Source organism: Magnolia sinica, chromosome 10 (assembly GCF_029962835.1).
Source record: "Magnolia sinica isolate HGM2019 chromosome 10, MsV1, whole genome shotgun sequence".
Taxonomy (NCBI): domain Eukaryota; kingdom Viridiplantae; phylum Streptophyta; class Magnoliopsida; order Magnoliales; family Magnoliaceae; genus Magnolia; species Magnolia sinica.
The window spans coordinates 69,433,149-69,448,074 of NC_080582.1; the positions used below are offsets into that span (position 1 = coordinate 69,433,149).

The 14,926-nt window shown below is 37.0% G+C and overlaps 1 protein-coding gene across 2 annotated transcripts in view; it reads right to left on the bottom strand.

Moving 5' to 3' along the window:
- The window catches only part of LOC131216932 (probable homogentisate phytyltransferase 1, chloroplastic), a 35,757-nt gene extending 21,092 nt beyond the window's left edge, over window positions 1-14,665 (bottom strand). The window contains exons 1-6 of one of the 2 annotated variants that reach the window (XM_058211566.1): window positions 14,585-14,665; window positions 14,389-14,427; window positions 3,167-3,459; window positions 644-727; window positions 468-542; window positions 131-214 (exon numbers count right to left, since the gene is read on the bottom strand). In XM_058211566.1, the coding sequence (XP_058067549.1) occupies window positions 131-214; window positions 468-542; window positions 644-727; window positions 3,167-3,459; window positions 14,389-14,427; window positions 14,585-14,642 (633 nt within the window). In that variant the 5' untranslated portion in view covers window positions 14,643-14,665. The remainder of the gene's footprint in view (window positions 1-130; window positions 215-467; window positions 543-643; window positions 728-3,166; window positions 3,460-14,388; window positions 14,428-14,584) is intronic. The other variant, XM_058211567.1, reaches the window with a different exon arrangement.
- Between the last annotated feature and the right edge of the window lie 261 nt (window positions 14,666-14,926).

Consider the following 14,926-nt stretch of genomic DNA (forward strand, 5'->3'; position numbering starts at 1 on the left):
TATGATCCACCTTAAGGCCCACCGCATCATATTGTTAAAGATAATTAGTTCAACCATGAACTGATTTGGTGATACTCATAGCCATAATATCATTTTTCTGAAAGCATATGTTTATGTTACAACTAAATACCATGAAGCAAAAGGCGGCGACAATTGCTATTCCAACTCCTATAGAAAATTCGCCAGAAACAAGCGGAAGATCTGGCTTATTAACCTAAGATAAGAGAAAACAAGAGTTCGATTTAAGTATCGAAATTAGGCCCTAACAATTTTATTTCCACTACATTGATTCAAGAAGACTAAGAAGTAAATAGCAAAAAATAAAATAAAATAAAATAAAATATAAAATAAAATTTTGGGCCATGCTCCATCTACAATGGGTCCATGATATAGGTGGTTAGGATTGACATACATGTATGCCCCACCTAAGTAATGCTTCAAAGTGCCTTGAATCATTGGTTGTGTACCTTGTCGATTTGGATGTCGAAGAGCTGATTCAATCCCACAACATAAATGTTCATGAAAATTGATGGCAGCAATGCCTGTATTTACCAAAAAAATCATGTCATTTGCCACACCAAAATATAAGCAAGAGATAGAGATCTGATGCAAAAGCTGCACTTTGTTCTTTTGGTGACATTACCTTAATGAGTCCCATGAAAAATGTTGGAGAAAGATCAGAGATTGATTCCACAGGAAGAAGAGAAACTGATATTATTCCTATGGCCTGATATGCCAAATAGAGCTCATTTTAAAAGTCTAAGAAGCTCAATTCCATCTTGACAAAAGGAATACTAGAACACGCTAGGCACTTGTGCACAAAATGTGTCAAAATCCAGGCTGTTCATCAGGTGGGTCACATGCTGTTTCTCCTTGATCCACCCATCAAGTGAAAGGAAGAAAATGGATAGTTGAAAAAGGGTGACCGGTCTTCCAAAAATAATGGGAATTTTTTGAAATGCCATTCAAATTTTTTTTTTTTGGGTCTAATGTGAAAGAAAAGCCTTAAAAACATTACGTAGACGTTAACACTCACATTGAGAGGTTTCTTTATGTTACCACTCATTAGGTATCAAGTGCTCATATCATAGGACAACTAACCACTTGTTCTAAAAGCTGGAACTGATAGAGGGTTGATGCTCTGATACCACTTGACCCAGGACAACTAACTACTTGCACTAAAAGCTCAAACTGATGGAGCATGGTGAATCAATCGCTTTATCTCGTAGTTCAGGCCCCACTTTCCATGCGTTAGGTCCTCAGCTGAACCTCCTCATGGGGTCCACATTACATGGGTCTCGCCTGACACAAGTCGCCTGCTTCACTTGGACCGCCCACCCCGAATGGGCTTCTGCATCGCACAGGTCACCCCACTCGAGTCTGGTGTAAAAATGCCTATGCATTAAACTATCTAGCATCCTTGAATGGTCCATATAGTTTCAGGTACTCTTGAATGGTCTAGATCACCATCCAACTCTCCAGTAGCTTAAAATTACTCAAATTTATTGTCAACATACTTTTATACTTTTAAATGGTCCAAATAGCTGTCACATACTTTGAACGGCCCAAATTGCTGAACATTTAGGAGCGTTTGGATAGTAAGTTATTTAAGATAAGTTACTTATGCCACAAGTAGCTTGTCTTAGTTTCCACTTATTAAGAAGATAAATATGTTTGGTAAACGACATACTTATCAGCTTCTCCTCTCTTTCATCTCTCTTGATGCCTCTCTTCAGCAACTTACGAAAAGCAGAAAAGCTGAAAAAATTAACTAAAGTGATTAAGTACTTTTAAATAAAAAAAGCTAATTAAAACTAATCATATACCAAACATATTTATCATATAATTAATCATATACCAAACATATTTATCATATAATTAATCATATACCAAACTTATCTGAAATAAGTCACTTTTCTACTGTTGTAAGTAGAAAAATTAACTTAATTGGTGGTATCCAAACAGGCCCTTAGTGTGAGCAATTTCAATGGCTGTCTCCCATTTTGGAACAATCCAGGTTGCTATCCACGTGATTTTGAAATCTAGATCATTGTCCACAATTACCACTTCACAAGGGTACTATATATCCGTGATTTTTAGAAATATCTAAAAGCTGTTGCTTGGATTTGATGGGAAGCATCGAGGTGGTGGTTGGAGAGACGTCTCCTAGACACACACTCTCTCTATTTCTATCTCTATTGTACGATACACACACACACATGCAAATCTTAGTCTCACTAAATTTTGGTACATGCTCTCTCCTGTGTGGTCTATACATGGAGAAGCAAGAGAACAATATTCTTCTGGAGTATTCCTTAGTAAGAGATGATATCTAGTTTTCATGTAAAATAAAATTGTAATACTATTATTTGCTTTTCTTCCATGTATAAAGAAATTCATAGGCTGTATATCTCTATAAATAAATTCTTTTGGAGCTATACTAATAAAAAACATCAAGGAGAGTTCTCCAAAATCTTAAGTATCAGTTTCCAAGTATATAGAGATTAATTATAATATTGTTATTTACTCTCCTTCCATGTACGACGAGATTCATAGATTGTATATCTGTATAAATAAATCATTTTGAGACTAAATCACTCCAAAAAACATCAAGGAGAATTCTCCAAAATCTTGAGTTATCAAGAGAGTTATTATACAATAGAAAAATGAGAGAGGAGATACGCCTATTTTTAATTTTTAATTTTTTATTGAAATGAAAAATAAAGTTCCATATTATTACCCAGGGGATGTAGGATATTGTCAAATTGCATGTAAATTTTTGTACCTCTTGTCTCTTATTTATTCTTACATGGTTTTGCTTTGCCAGCATCAATCATACATAGTGTTTTTCCACAACGAAAAGTAATAAAAAAAAACTCCTCAAAATGTTGGTGTTGATGTCTAAAGCATTTTTTTAGGCTTTGTCTAGTTAATAAAAAAATGGAGGGCATTTTATAAAAAATCCTCTCAATGTGTTATTTGTGGCCCTTCTTATGAGCTGATGAGCCTGAAACACATGTGAAGATGCATTTGTCTTGCTGCCCATCTAATGAACATCCATCTCCCACACTTGTGCTGCTTCAACACCTGTGCAATGCATGTGTTCGTCTTGGGCACATGCCATTGCACATTTCACACTTGAGAAACATGAAAAATCCAAACTTACAGTGCCCATCATCGTGTGGGGCCGAGAAAACCGATAGAAGGCGTTTAACTGTTTCAAAGCACCAGCCCAAAAGCTTCTTGAGCAATCAGGCTCAAGTTCTGCATTCTCTAATTGGGCCACAAAACAGTATTTCCTAAGTAACCCATGATGGAAATTGGACTTAGCACTGTGATTGGGATTGTCGGCAAATGATGAGAATCTTTGAGACCAACATCTGAAGAAATGCTCATTGTTGGATCTGTTCAGAATATTATACTTCTGATTCACTAGCACTTGAAATTGTATAACATAACCTACATGAATGCAAGACTGATATATTAACACATGCAGGTCCACACTAATAGAAATTACAAGAACACGAATGTATGATGGTCCACTTTGATTTAAGATTTCAACAAATGCAGTAATGAAAATGTATTTAGCATTCGGGTTGAGAAAGAAAATATTAATCTAACTAAAGAAAACCTACATGAATTCAAGATTAAAATATCATCCGAGAATATACGGGCCCAATGGATCATATATGCATGGAAAAATGTGTTTACATAATGATGATTCGTTCAAATTATTTAGGATGTGTTTGGATGCACAATCAAATTGAATTGCAAGGGCGTTGAAATGAGCTAATTGTGATTGAGGGAATTGGCTCCAAATTTCGATTAGATGAATCTCTCAAAATGGAATATGAGTGGACAAAAATAAAGTGGTTTTGATGTAAGGCACTCTTTATTTTTGCTCTACACCAAAACCAAACTCCGTTTTAAGTATTGTTCACTTGTGCAACAATTCTCACGAGAACTTGTGAGAGCTTTTTGAGAACTCATCTTGAGCCTAAAATCTAAACGGTCCATGTGATGTAATGCCCCATGAAACCCCAAGGCCCAACTTTTACTTTTATTTAAAACTCTGGTGGGCCATGGTAAACAAAAACAATTTCTTAGCTTGAGAACTAGTGCGCAAGTGAGCATAACTATATATATATCTCACACACCTACACACTCACGTTGTAGTGGGATTTCACCACCTATGGGAACTCGAACCTAAGACCTAATGTTGAAACCTAAGGACTCAAAATTATGAAAGAAATGTGATAAAGCCATTATAGTCTTCTGTTGATTAAAAAGATGTTGGAGTGTTAAAGTCTATTGAATATTCTCTCACAGGAGGCAAGCCTGACCTATTTATGGTATTAGTGAATGTTCCTCCACCTATGAGTGAATGTTCCTCCACCCTTGTATATTCGTGTGTGGGGGAGTGTTAGAGTGTTAAGTCTCTTGATATACATTGATACAATATTCTCTACCAACTCAAGCTTTTAGAGCAACTAGTTGTTTGACTGTCAAATCACCAATTTCTTAGATGGTGTATCAATGTATGTCAAAGGAGCTTAACACTCCAGCAAAAAAAGAAGAAGAAGAGAGAGAATAGAAAATTTCACCAAAGAAGAGAAAGTGACGTTTTGTTGTCAGATTACAGAACTTCATTTAAGTGATTTCTGAGATTGGACCCGCTGAACACATGCCAACATGTGAAAGCCCAGTTAATTGTAGCATGATCCCCACCTTTGTGAAATGGTGCTTGATTGCTCATAGGTGCTGAGCATGCGAGACCCAAACCATTATGAATATTTAGACATTACCATCAACATCAACACACCTTACATGTAAAATGAATGCAAGCAAGGTGGGCTACCTGCTGATTGGATCATTTTAAAATTTGACATATGACATCTACCTACCAAGATTCATTTGATCAGAAAATTGGATATCACAAATGCGTGCTATGTTTCCAGGTGTGAGAGGCGAACACCCTCATGTGAGAGATTTTCTAGACATGGCCCATTCATGGTTGGAGCCAACAAAACTTAGTTGGGATCAATGAACCATAGGCTCCACATATATATGTGTATCCATAGTTTAACAATGACATGATTATTTTGAAAGTTGTTTTTTACACTCGATCTGACATAATTATATTAAACATCTCAAAAGACGCCACATAATGGTTATATACTACACGTGGTGAAGTTGAAGCTCAAAGCTAAGAAGCTAAGGGTGTGTTCATGTTAGAGAGAGATTGTGAAGTAATAAATGGAAGTCCAATAAAAATAAATTATACAACAATACAAACAAAGGCAAAATGATTGCCATATATACATATGATGAGTTATAAATGGTCATAGTTAAAGTAATAGTTTAGGAAAGTATACACAATCATGTAACTTACTAGAGAATGCATTTTTTATAGCTCGAAATAATATGCATAATCATGTTACTTAGTAGAGAAAATATCTTACTATACACGTGGTTAAACGTGAAAGACCAAACTTACATAGAGAGTCAAGAAATTTACACAAAATCATATGGCTATGTAGCTTAATCTCTCATTATGCCAAATGTTACTTTTCATAAACCGTTTTTCAAGTCTATGAAAATAGTGAAGAATGAAGAGTTCATGGTCCTTGCCAACCCAAATATATATAACTCTTATTTAACATAACGTTGCCTATCTTTTTTATCATCATGGACGGGAATCCTAGTTTAGCTTAATTTAGTTTTTCCACTTTAGCCAAATATAATGCTGTGGCAAATCTAGATCGATTAGCATAGTTTTAGTCTAATATAATTTTCATATACTTTCTTCAAATGCATAGCTACAATAAGTTTAGATTAGTTCAGCTCTTCGACCTCATTGTTATATAACAAATCTACAAGTTCTTATCAATTTCATTAGCCCGTGGCTAGTTAGAAAAACTATGCATGACTGTCTTACGACCGCCAAAGCTCAAATGACCATCAATCATCAACAACCATTTCACCTGCTCGAATTGTCATTAGTAATCTTTATTCTCTATATTTTTTATTTACTTAATGATTGTATTTTATTCTAATTTAATTCAATAAAATGGGTGATTGGCTTTATTTCTTACTTTGAGCATATTGCATTATTATTAAATGATGCAAACTATCACCGTTGTAATAGAAAGTTCTTCAAAGGCAAAGATGACTTATCTGAAGAACTAATCCTCTCCTTCACAAACCAATTGATTTCTTGTAATTGGTGGTTGGGTAAACGGCCGATCTTCTTAGATCCAGTCTTAAGTTATCTATTTTCACAGCTAGGGTTATAAGGCGTTTGGTTTGATTTGAGTCGTATTCAGCTTTGGCATGCTCAACACATACACGGAGCAATCAAATCTCAGCTAAGCACTAGACATGCGGCCATATATTTGGACTTAGGACAACAATTTTATGTTCACATTTCCCTACACAGTTTGGAAAACATGAACATCAACCCAGACCCTACAAATCATGGACCTTTATGTGAACACTTCATCCACATATAGTCATCCTCAACCGATTCATTTTAAACATCCAATTGGATGCCATAAAGTCACAATCAATATCTAAATGTCAACCACTAAATTTGGTAGTTAAAATCAAATGGTCATTGTAGTTCAAAGGCCATTTAACATTGATATCAAATAGTCATTGTAGTTTAAAGGCCATTTAACAGTGATAGTTGGCCTATAATTTGGACGGTTTGGATTTGATGTGTAGAGTGTAGCTGTCATTGTCATTTAGTAATCGAATCAATTCTGCAAGTATAGTGGGGTCAATGCACTTTTTTGATACTCGACCTCACGTGTGACAATTGACACACTTTTACAAGATCAAATCTATTCATCAAGTGGGCCACCATAATTGGGTCATTCCACTGACCATTATGAATTAACCTACAAAAGTAGAAAAAAATATCAAAGTAGTCTAAACAATGGCCCCCTTATTTGTGATGCTAATTTTATAAGACCTGGTCAAAATTTACAAAACTCAACCAGGTCACTGTCAACTCATTGGTCTTGACTCATTATTCCTCCACATCCAAGTTTGAGTTACTAGTTTCAAAATAATGATTTTAAAGAGAAATGCTCTAGTGCTCCTAGCTCCTAGCTGCATTGGGACACTCAGTTTCAATTGACATATTTACTCCGATTGAATAAGTACTTTTTAAATAATAGCTACTCTAAAAAGCTCCTTTCTCTTTAAAATTAAGTAGATATTATTTAAAAACATCAATACTCTCGTTTAGTAAATCACATTTTCAAAAACATAAAAAGCTCTTATTTGAAATAATTATATTTGGTAATACGTTCAAATAAGATCCCTTATTAAGAGTATTGATGTCATTTTTAAAGATTACAACAACTCCATTATAAAAGCAATTTAGATGGTTGTTTTGGTTGTCCTTTGATGTGAACCATCCATTATATGAGGCCCACCTTGATGTAGGTCATCCACCATGTGGGACCCACCATCAATACTAATTGTCCTTTATGTGAGGCCCCTTAATGTCCCCTACTCATGATGTGGAATCCACATTTGATGTGTGCATCATGTGGGCCCCACCTTCAAAATGGGTTGTCCATCATGCGGAGCCCACTTTTGTCAAAAGTGTGAGGCGCACGTTCTTTATGGATCATCCATCAAGTTGGGCTTCTTCATATATGGGTCATCCATCATGTAAGACATTGGATGTAGACTATCCATTAGGCGAGCTGATATCGCATCTCAAATCACTTAACTTGGGCTCATAAGGTGAGTGCATGAGATGTGTGAAAACTTTTAGAGTCTGTTAGGAACTTAAGTTAAATGACACTTTTTCACTCTTGGACTGAGTTGTAGTGTTTAGACTATTACATCATAATCAAACTTGAGATGCTAACTTAGGACAATATGTTGCACATATCTATATAGCCACAATCCCGAACAATGATCGATGACCATCGAACTGACTTCTAATCATACACATCAATCGACGCCTCCAAATGGCGGGCCGATCATATTCATGCATAGATCCCTATTTGGGGCACTTATCCTGTGGCACAGATCTACCCGTACATCTTCTAGTGGGTCCCAAAGGCCAGAAACACCCTCTCATACAGTCAATACACCAAAATCCTGTCCCTTAGGGCCAAATGCACCACTTCTGACACTATAAAAGGGCCTCATTTGGGCTCCCCATATAAATTTGACCTAGCAAATTAAAGAAAGAGAGAAAGAGAGGAGAGAAAGAAAGAGGAGAAAGAAGAGAGGAACATGAGAAATGGTGGGGCCCGATGTCAGATCACACCGTTGGATCCCCGTGCTAGCTGGATCTTATAAGATCTCACCTCTACGCTCGGTTTCATGTCTTTTATAGTTGAAATCCGTCAATTTTGGGTTAAATTCTTTACCCCTTGTTAGGTAAGAGGTTCCTTAGTTATCATTCCACCTCTTTCTTTCATTTTCTACCTTTTTGAGCCATTAAGTTGTAAACCCCCTTTCATTTTCATTATTTTTAAAAATCTAACCCTAGAGTTTGTTAATGCTAGGACTTGAGGTCATGACGGCCGATTAAGCATGACTCATGCTATTGCGGGAGCCGTATTTGGGTGTGGCTTCATGTGAATGTCGTTATGCATTGATTTAGGCCCTGATTCGTTGAATCAAGTTGAGAGATCATTCCAATCAAGTTAGATAAGCCCCCATTCAATGTTAAGCATTTAATTATGATTAAATCCATGTCATTAATGGTAGTCTTGTACTTTAATTTAGATTTGAAGAATTTTTCTCAAATTCTCAATACTAGAGCCACATCCAAATCAAGAGCTTTTGACTCTAAGGTGTAGACCACCTCAATCTTCTACCTAGCATTTTAGATAATTAAATGTATTTGTTTGTTATTTAGTTTATAACATGCTTGATGAAATGCTTGAGTGATATGCAATTTTTAATATTAGAACTCTTCGACGTCGAATGTTAAGAAATGTTAATATAAATCGAATTGTGTTGATGCATATTGAATTGTACTGAATTATATATGTGTTTAATTGTTATGTTGATATAGGTTGAATTGTGTTGATGTTGGTTGAATTGTATTAATTCATACATGTGTTTAATTAGTATACCTTGGTGTGGTATTAAATTTACTTGTGATTATGCTCATGTAATTGATAAGTCTAAATTGTTGTTGTGGTAGATCGGATGACTCACCAAGGGGTGGCTATCCCAGACTTATACGGTCTGTCGAAATTGAACATGGATGATAGACAATAGTTAGAACCACAAAGGATGCTTTCATTCAATGCCGGTTTTGGTCGGGGTCCTCCATAGTCGATTGCATCAGTCTAATACAGGGTGCGATCATTTTTATACTTGGTGATTGTATAACATTTGATAGAATATGGGATAGCACCGTTACCATTGATTTAAATCAGTTAATAATTATTAGTGCGTTACGATTCTACAAAGATTCATGAGCCGATCATGGTGATATGGGACATCATGTTTGAGTTGTTAGTTTACGCTGTAGTGATGCATTTTCGTAATGACTACCGAGCATTATAGAGGTGATAAATTGTTATTCAAACGACACCCATCAAATACCCGACCAATGGTTCTATGCTAGAGTACTGTTTAAATGACCGGGGCATGCATGGAATTCGGTGACGAGCCATTTTCTTTGTATTGATTTAGTTTTGAGCGATAAGCATGCACTTTTAAATTGATTATTCATATTTGTTATTTGGGTGACGACCCTTATAGTGTTGATTCACATACTATTAGACATTATGTCGTACCTTTGAAATTATTAATTTATGAGATATAATGAGTGATGAACCTTAATTTGGATCAAGGGATACTAGTGAGGAGCCGCCTTGTGCTGCAACAAGCCAAGAGATCCGGTTAGAGACTCATGATAGATAGAGGTATCCCAGCTTTGCCAAAACTACTATTTGAACTTGGAATAATAATTACTTGACTAATTATGCATACCATGACATGTATTTGTAGGTTGCACTATTGGCGGACGATTGCATTTGTGGGTTATGCTATATGTGAACAATTGCTCTATTGATTGGTTGTCATGGTGATTTTGTTGTTGAAGTAAAAGTGTTATTAATATTGTTGTTGATCCTACGCCATGCATTTGCATATCATGGCATTCATGCACTTAACAACTAGATTAGGAAATTGTATGTTTTGTTATGCCATAATTACATGCACTTGGTTGTGTGGATAACATATGTAACCTGCTTAGTGTTTATGCGTTAGAGACAACATGCTTAAAAGTCGTACATGTAGAAAAGTGTAATTGTCATAAATGTACTTATAATTAAGATGTCCCGAGTATAATCTTGGGAATATTTCTTCACTATGTTGGTATTTGACACATTACATTTGACATATGCAAATGACTCAGGAATATGACCAAATGGTGGTACGCTTGGGGCACCCCAATAGACTTATAGTCTCATCTCTTTTGGTAATTGTATTTTTCATAAATGTTAAAATTATTGTGATTTGTATAATTCTCATATGGGTGGACACCACTTTTGGAATTGTATCTTTATATCTTAGCCCTATATTTCTAGGTTTTGTTATCTCTACCTTTCTTTGGATTCACTAGTTGAACTACGTCACTCTGATTATTCGTATATGGAATGAATGTGAATCTGAATGAAGACATATATGCATTTTTATTAAGTTCACACCAAGAAATCCGGATCAGAGTGTTCATACTCAGGTGCTGAATTTCGGTGCATGACACTTGATGTTGAAAGTCCAGAAGGGGCCAGACTTTAATGTAGGACATCCATCATGTGAAGCCCACTCCATCCATTATGTGGGCCACCTTAATGTGGACCATTCATTATGTGGGCCCCCACCTTCAATATAGGGTCGATCATCAAGTGGGCTCACTTTTGATGTCAATCGTCCATCACGTGGGCCCACTTAACGTGGATGGTCCATCATGTTGAGCTGTACTTTGATGTGGGCCATCCAACATGTGGGGCCCACCTTTGATGTGAACCATGCATCATGTAGGTTCACCTTTGATATCCACCATCCATCATGTGGGTCCCACATTTGTTATGGAATGTCCATCATGTAGGGTCCACTTGATGTAGATAGTCCATCATGTTAGGCCACATTTTTATGTGGGCCATCTATCATGTGGGACCCACCTTTGATGTTCACCATCAATCATGTGGGTCCCACCTTTGCTGTCTACTGTCCATCATGTGGGGCCCAACCTTCAATATGGGTAATTGATCATGTGGGCCCACCTTTGATTTCAGCCTTCTATCGTGTGCTCCCACCTTAAATGCCCACCATCTGTCATGTGGGTCCCGCCTTTGATGTAGGTCATCAATCATGTGGGTCCCACCTTTAATATGATCGTGCATTATGTGTGCCCACCTTGATATGGACCATTCATCATGTGGAGCCCTACCTTCAACATGGGTTCATCATGTGGGCTAACCTTAGAGAGATTGTAAAGAGAAGATAAGAGGGAAAGATGAGAATTACCTAAAAACTTTAAGGACAATCTTGCTAAAAAATTAACAAAAAATGTCTACCTGCTTAAGGACAAATAAGCTTTAAAAAAAAAAAGTGACCTCCCATCATGCACTTGGGGCTTGTTTGACATCTCCACTCTAATATAATAAGAGCTATTCTAATAAGCTCTTTTTGTTCTAACCCTTGGTTTAAATAAGCTCGTTTAGTAAATCACGTTTTCAAAATCATAAAAAGCTCTTATTTGAAATAAGCACATTTGGTAAAACATTCAAATAACAGTTTTTTTTTGTAGGAGTGGTTGATCTCATTTTTAAAAATTAGAATAACTCCTGTATAAGAGCAATCTAGACAGTTGTTTTGGTCGGCTTGTGACATGGACTGTCCATTATAAGCGGCCCAACTTGAGGTAGGCCATCCATCATCTGGGGCCCACCATCAATGCTAATTCTCTTTTATGTGGGGCCCTCAATGTCCACTACTCATGATGTGAAATCTACATTTAATGTGTCCACCATGTGGGCCCCACCTTCGAATTGGGTTTGTCTATCAATGTGGGGCCTACTTTTGATGGCCACCATCCGTTGTGTGGGGCATATCTTCTATGTGGATCATCTATCATGTTGGGTCACTTTGGATATAAGCCATCCATCATGCAAGACCTTGGATGTGAATTGTCTATTAGGTGGGGCCCACTTGATGCGCAGAATCCATCACAAGGGGTCGCACTTTGATGTGGGTCTCCATCATGTGAGGCCCACTCCATCCATTATGTGGGCCACCTTGATGCATGTGGACCATTCATTATGTGAGGCTTACCTTCAATACGAGTCGTTCATCATATTGGCCCACCTTTGATGTCAACCATCCATCATGTGGATCCCACCTTTGATGTGGAACATTTATCGAGTGAGGCCCATTTAACGTAGATGGTCCATCATGGTAGGCCACACTTTGATGTGGGCCATCCATCATGTGAGCCCACCTTTGATGTGAACTGTGCATTATGTGGGCCTACATTGATGTGGACCATTTATCATGTGGGCCCACCTTTAAAGTGAACCGTGCACTATGTGGCCTACATTGATGTGGACCATTCATCATGTGGGGGCACCTTCAACATGGATCGTTCATCATGCAGGCCCACCTTTGATGTCCACCATTCATCATGTGGGACTCACCTTTATTATGGATCGTCCATCATGTGGGGCCTACTTGATGTGGATAGTTCATTATGCGGGGTCACATTTTAATGTGGGCCATCCATCATTTGGACTCACCTTTGCTATGGACCATCCATCATGTGGGGCCCAACCTTCAGTATGGGTTGTTCATCATGTGGGCCCACCTTTGATGTCAACCTTACTATCATGTGGTCCCACATTCAATGTCCATCATCCATCATGTGGGTTGCCATCATGTGGGGCCTAGATTTGATGTGACTGTGCATTATGTGGGCCACCTTGATGTGGTCCATTCATCATGTGGAGCCCCACCTTCAATATGGGTCGTTCATCATGTTGGCCCACCTTAGAGAGATTGTAAAGAGAAGAGAAGAGGGCAAGATGTGAATCACTTAAAAAGTTTAAGGGCAAGCCTGCCTAAAAATTAATAAAAAATGTCTATCTACTTAGACCAAATAAACTCTAAAAGAAAAAGTGACTTCCCCATCACTTATCTTTTAAGAGTATTTTTTGTTAGTTTTTAATAAATTAAGCTCTAAAGTTAGAAGCAGTCTATTTGCAAGATTATAGTTTTTATTTTTTTTATTTTTTTTTATTTTTTTTTATTTTATTTTTTTTAGAGAATAAGCAAATAAGCTCTTATTTGCAGAGATGCCAAATGACCTCTTATTTTTTAATAACCTTTTATCTAGTTTCTAACCACAAAAGTTCTAAAATTAGAGCCTGATTAAATAGTCTATTTTCAAAAAAAGAGTGCATATTTTTAGAATAAGCAAAGAAGCTCTTATTAGTAAGATGCCCAACACCCCCTCAGAAAGTAAATTAAATGATCTACACTATTCATTAGGTCTAACATAGATTATGTACCACCATGCAAATATTATAGAAATGGTGTGTGCTTGAGTGGTAGTGGTGCCATGTAACCTTACAATGGTAGCAGCAGATGCATCACCTCGTATACCTCTTATGCGAATAGTGAGCGGAAAACGAAGCGTGACACAACAAAGGCAACAAGCATGGAAAAAGCACCCACAGTTAAATTTCACAGGGGCAAAAACAACATAATCCTTCATGTGCCCTAGATGAAAGGTCTAAACACCGTGGATTTTATATAAATACGGTAAGCCCCTCCCTAATAGACAGTGGTCAGTGGGTGATCTCTCGCTGTCGATTTTTGGAATCTTGGTTTTTAATTTTTTAATTTTATTAAAAGGTGATGCATTCAGAGGAGGGGTTGGAAATTATTATTATTATTTTTTAAATAAAAGAAACTAGAGATATGAAAGGGCCCACACCCCAAACCAAAGAGGAAAAAAGAGAAGAAAGCCCCCCCAACCTGGCTAGGAAAAAGATGGGTTTAAATCCATGAAAACATCACTGGATCCCACATCGGGCTGGTACCTTTGGAGCAACCCTATGACAATATGAAAATCATTACCCTATAATCATCTTTGAATACGGACGGTCAAGATCATTTACACAAATAGGTCCAATCTACAATTCCATCAATCTATTTGTTGGGGCCCACCAAAGATTGCTTATGGTTCTAAAGAGTCATTTTTGTTAGGCCATACTAGTCAATCCATACATAGCTCAGAAAAAAGATGCCTCCCAAAATAAAGAAAAATCATGAATGGATTGGATCATCCAAATCATTGTAATTTTTGCATAATAGTTAATAAAATGTGTTCCTTACCTTTTCTATGGGTATTTATGTATCCATTTTTCCTTACTCCTGTTGTTAAAGCATACAAACAAAACATATTTATTCAGATAAGAAATCACCACCAAAATTCAGCTACAAACATCTAAAAAGGAAAGACACAAGGCCAAGAAAATATTACAAGGAAACCAAAATCAAAAGAAAATATGTAATAGAAAGATATGCATACCTATGATTTTATGGGGGTATTTTGAGAAAAAGCATGCATGGGCATGGTTGGAAAGCATGGCTTGAGAGAGAGAGAGAGAGAGAGAGAGAGATATGGTTGTAGAAGAGGAGCTTGTAAAGGGGACCCGTGCATTGCATTGGATGGGTCGCATTCTTCGTCCAGTACCATTTGAAGTATCCTTGCAAGCGGACCCGTGCATTGCATGGGATGGGTCGCATTCTTCGACCAGTATTTTAAGTATCCAAGTGATGACTCCGTACGTATATATAGCTGGCCTGCGTTAGGATGGGCTAGAGTGAAATACGTCTATGCTACATTTTACAATTGGTAATTTATCATCCG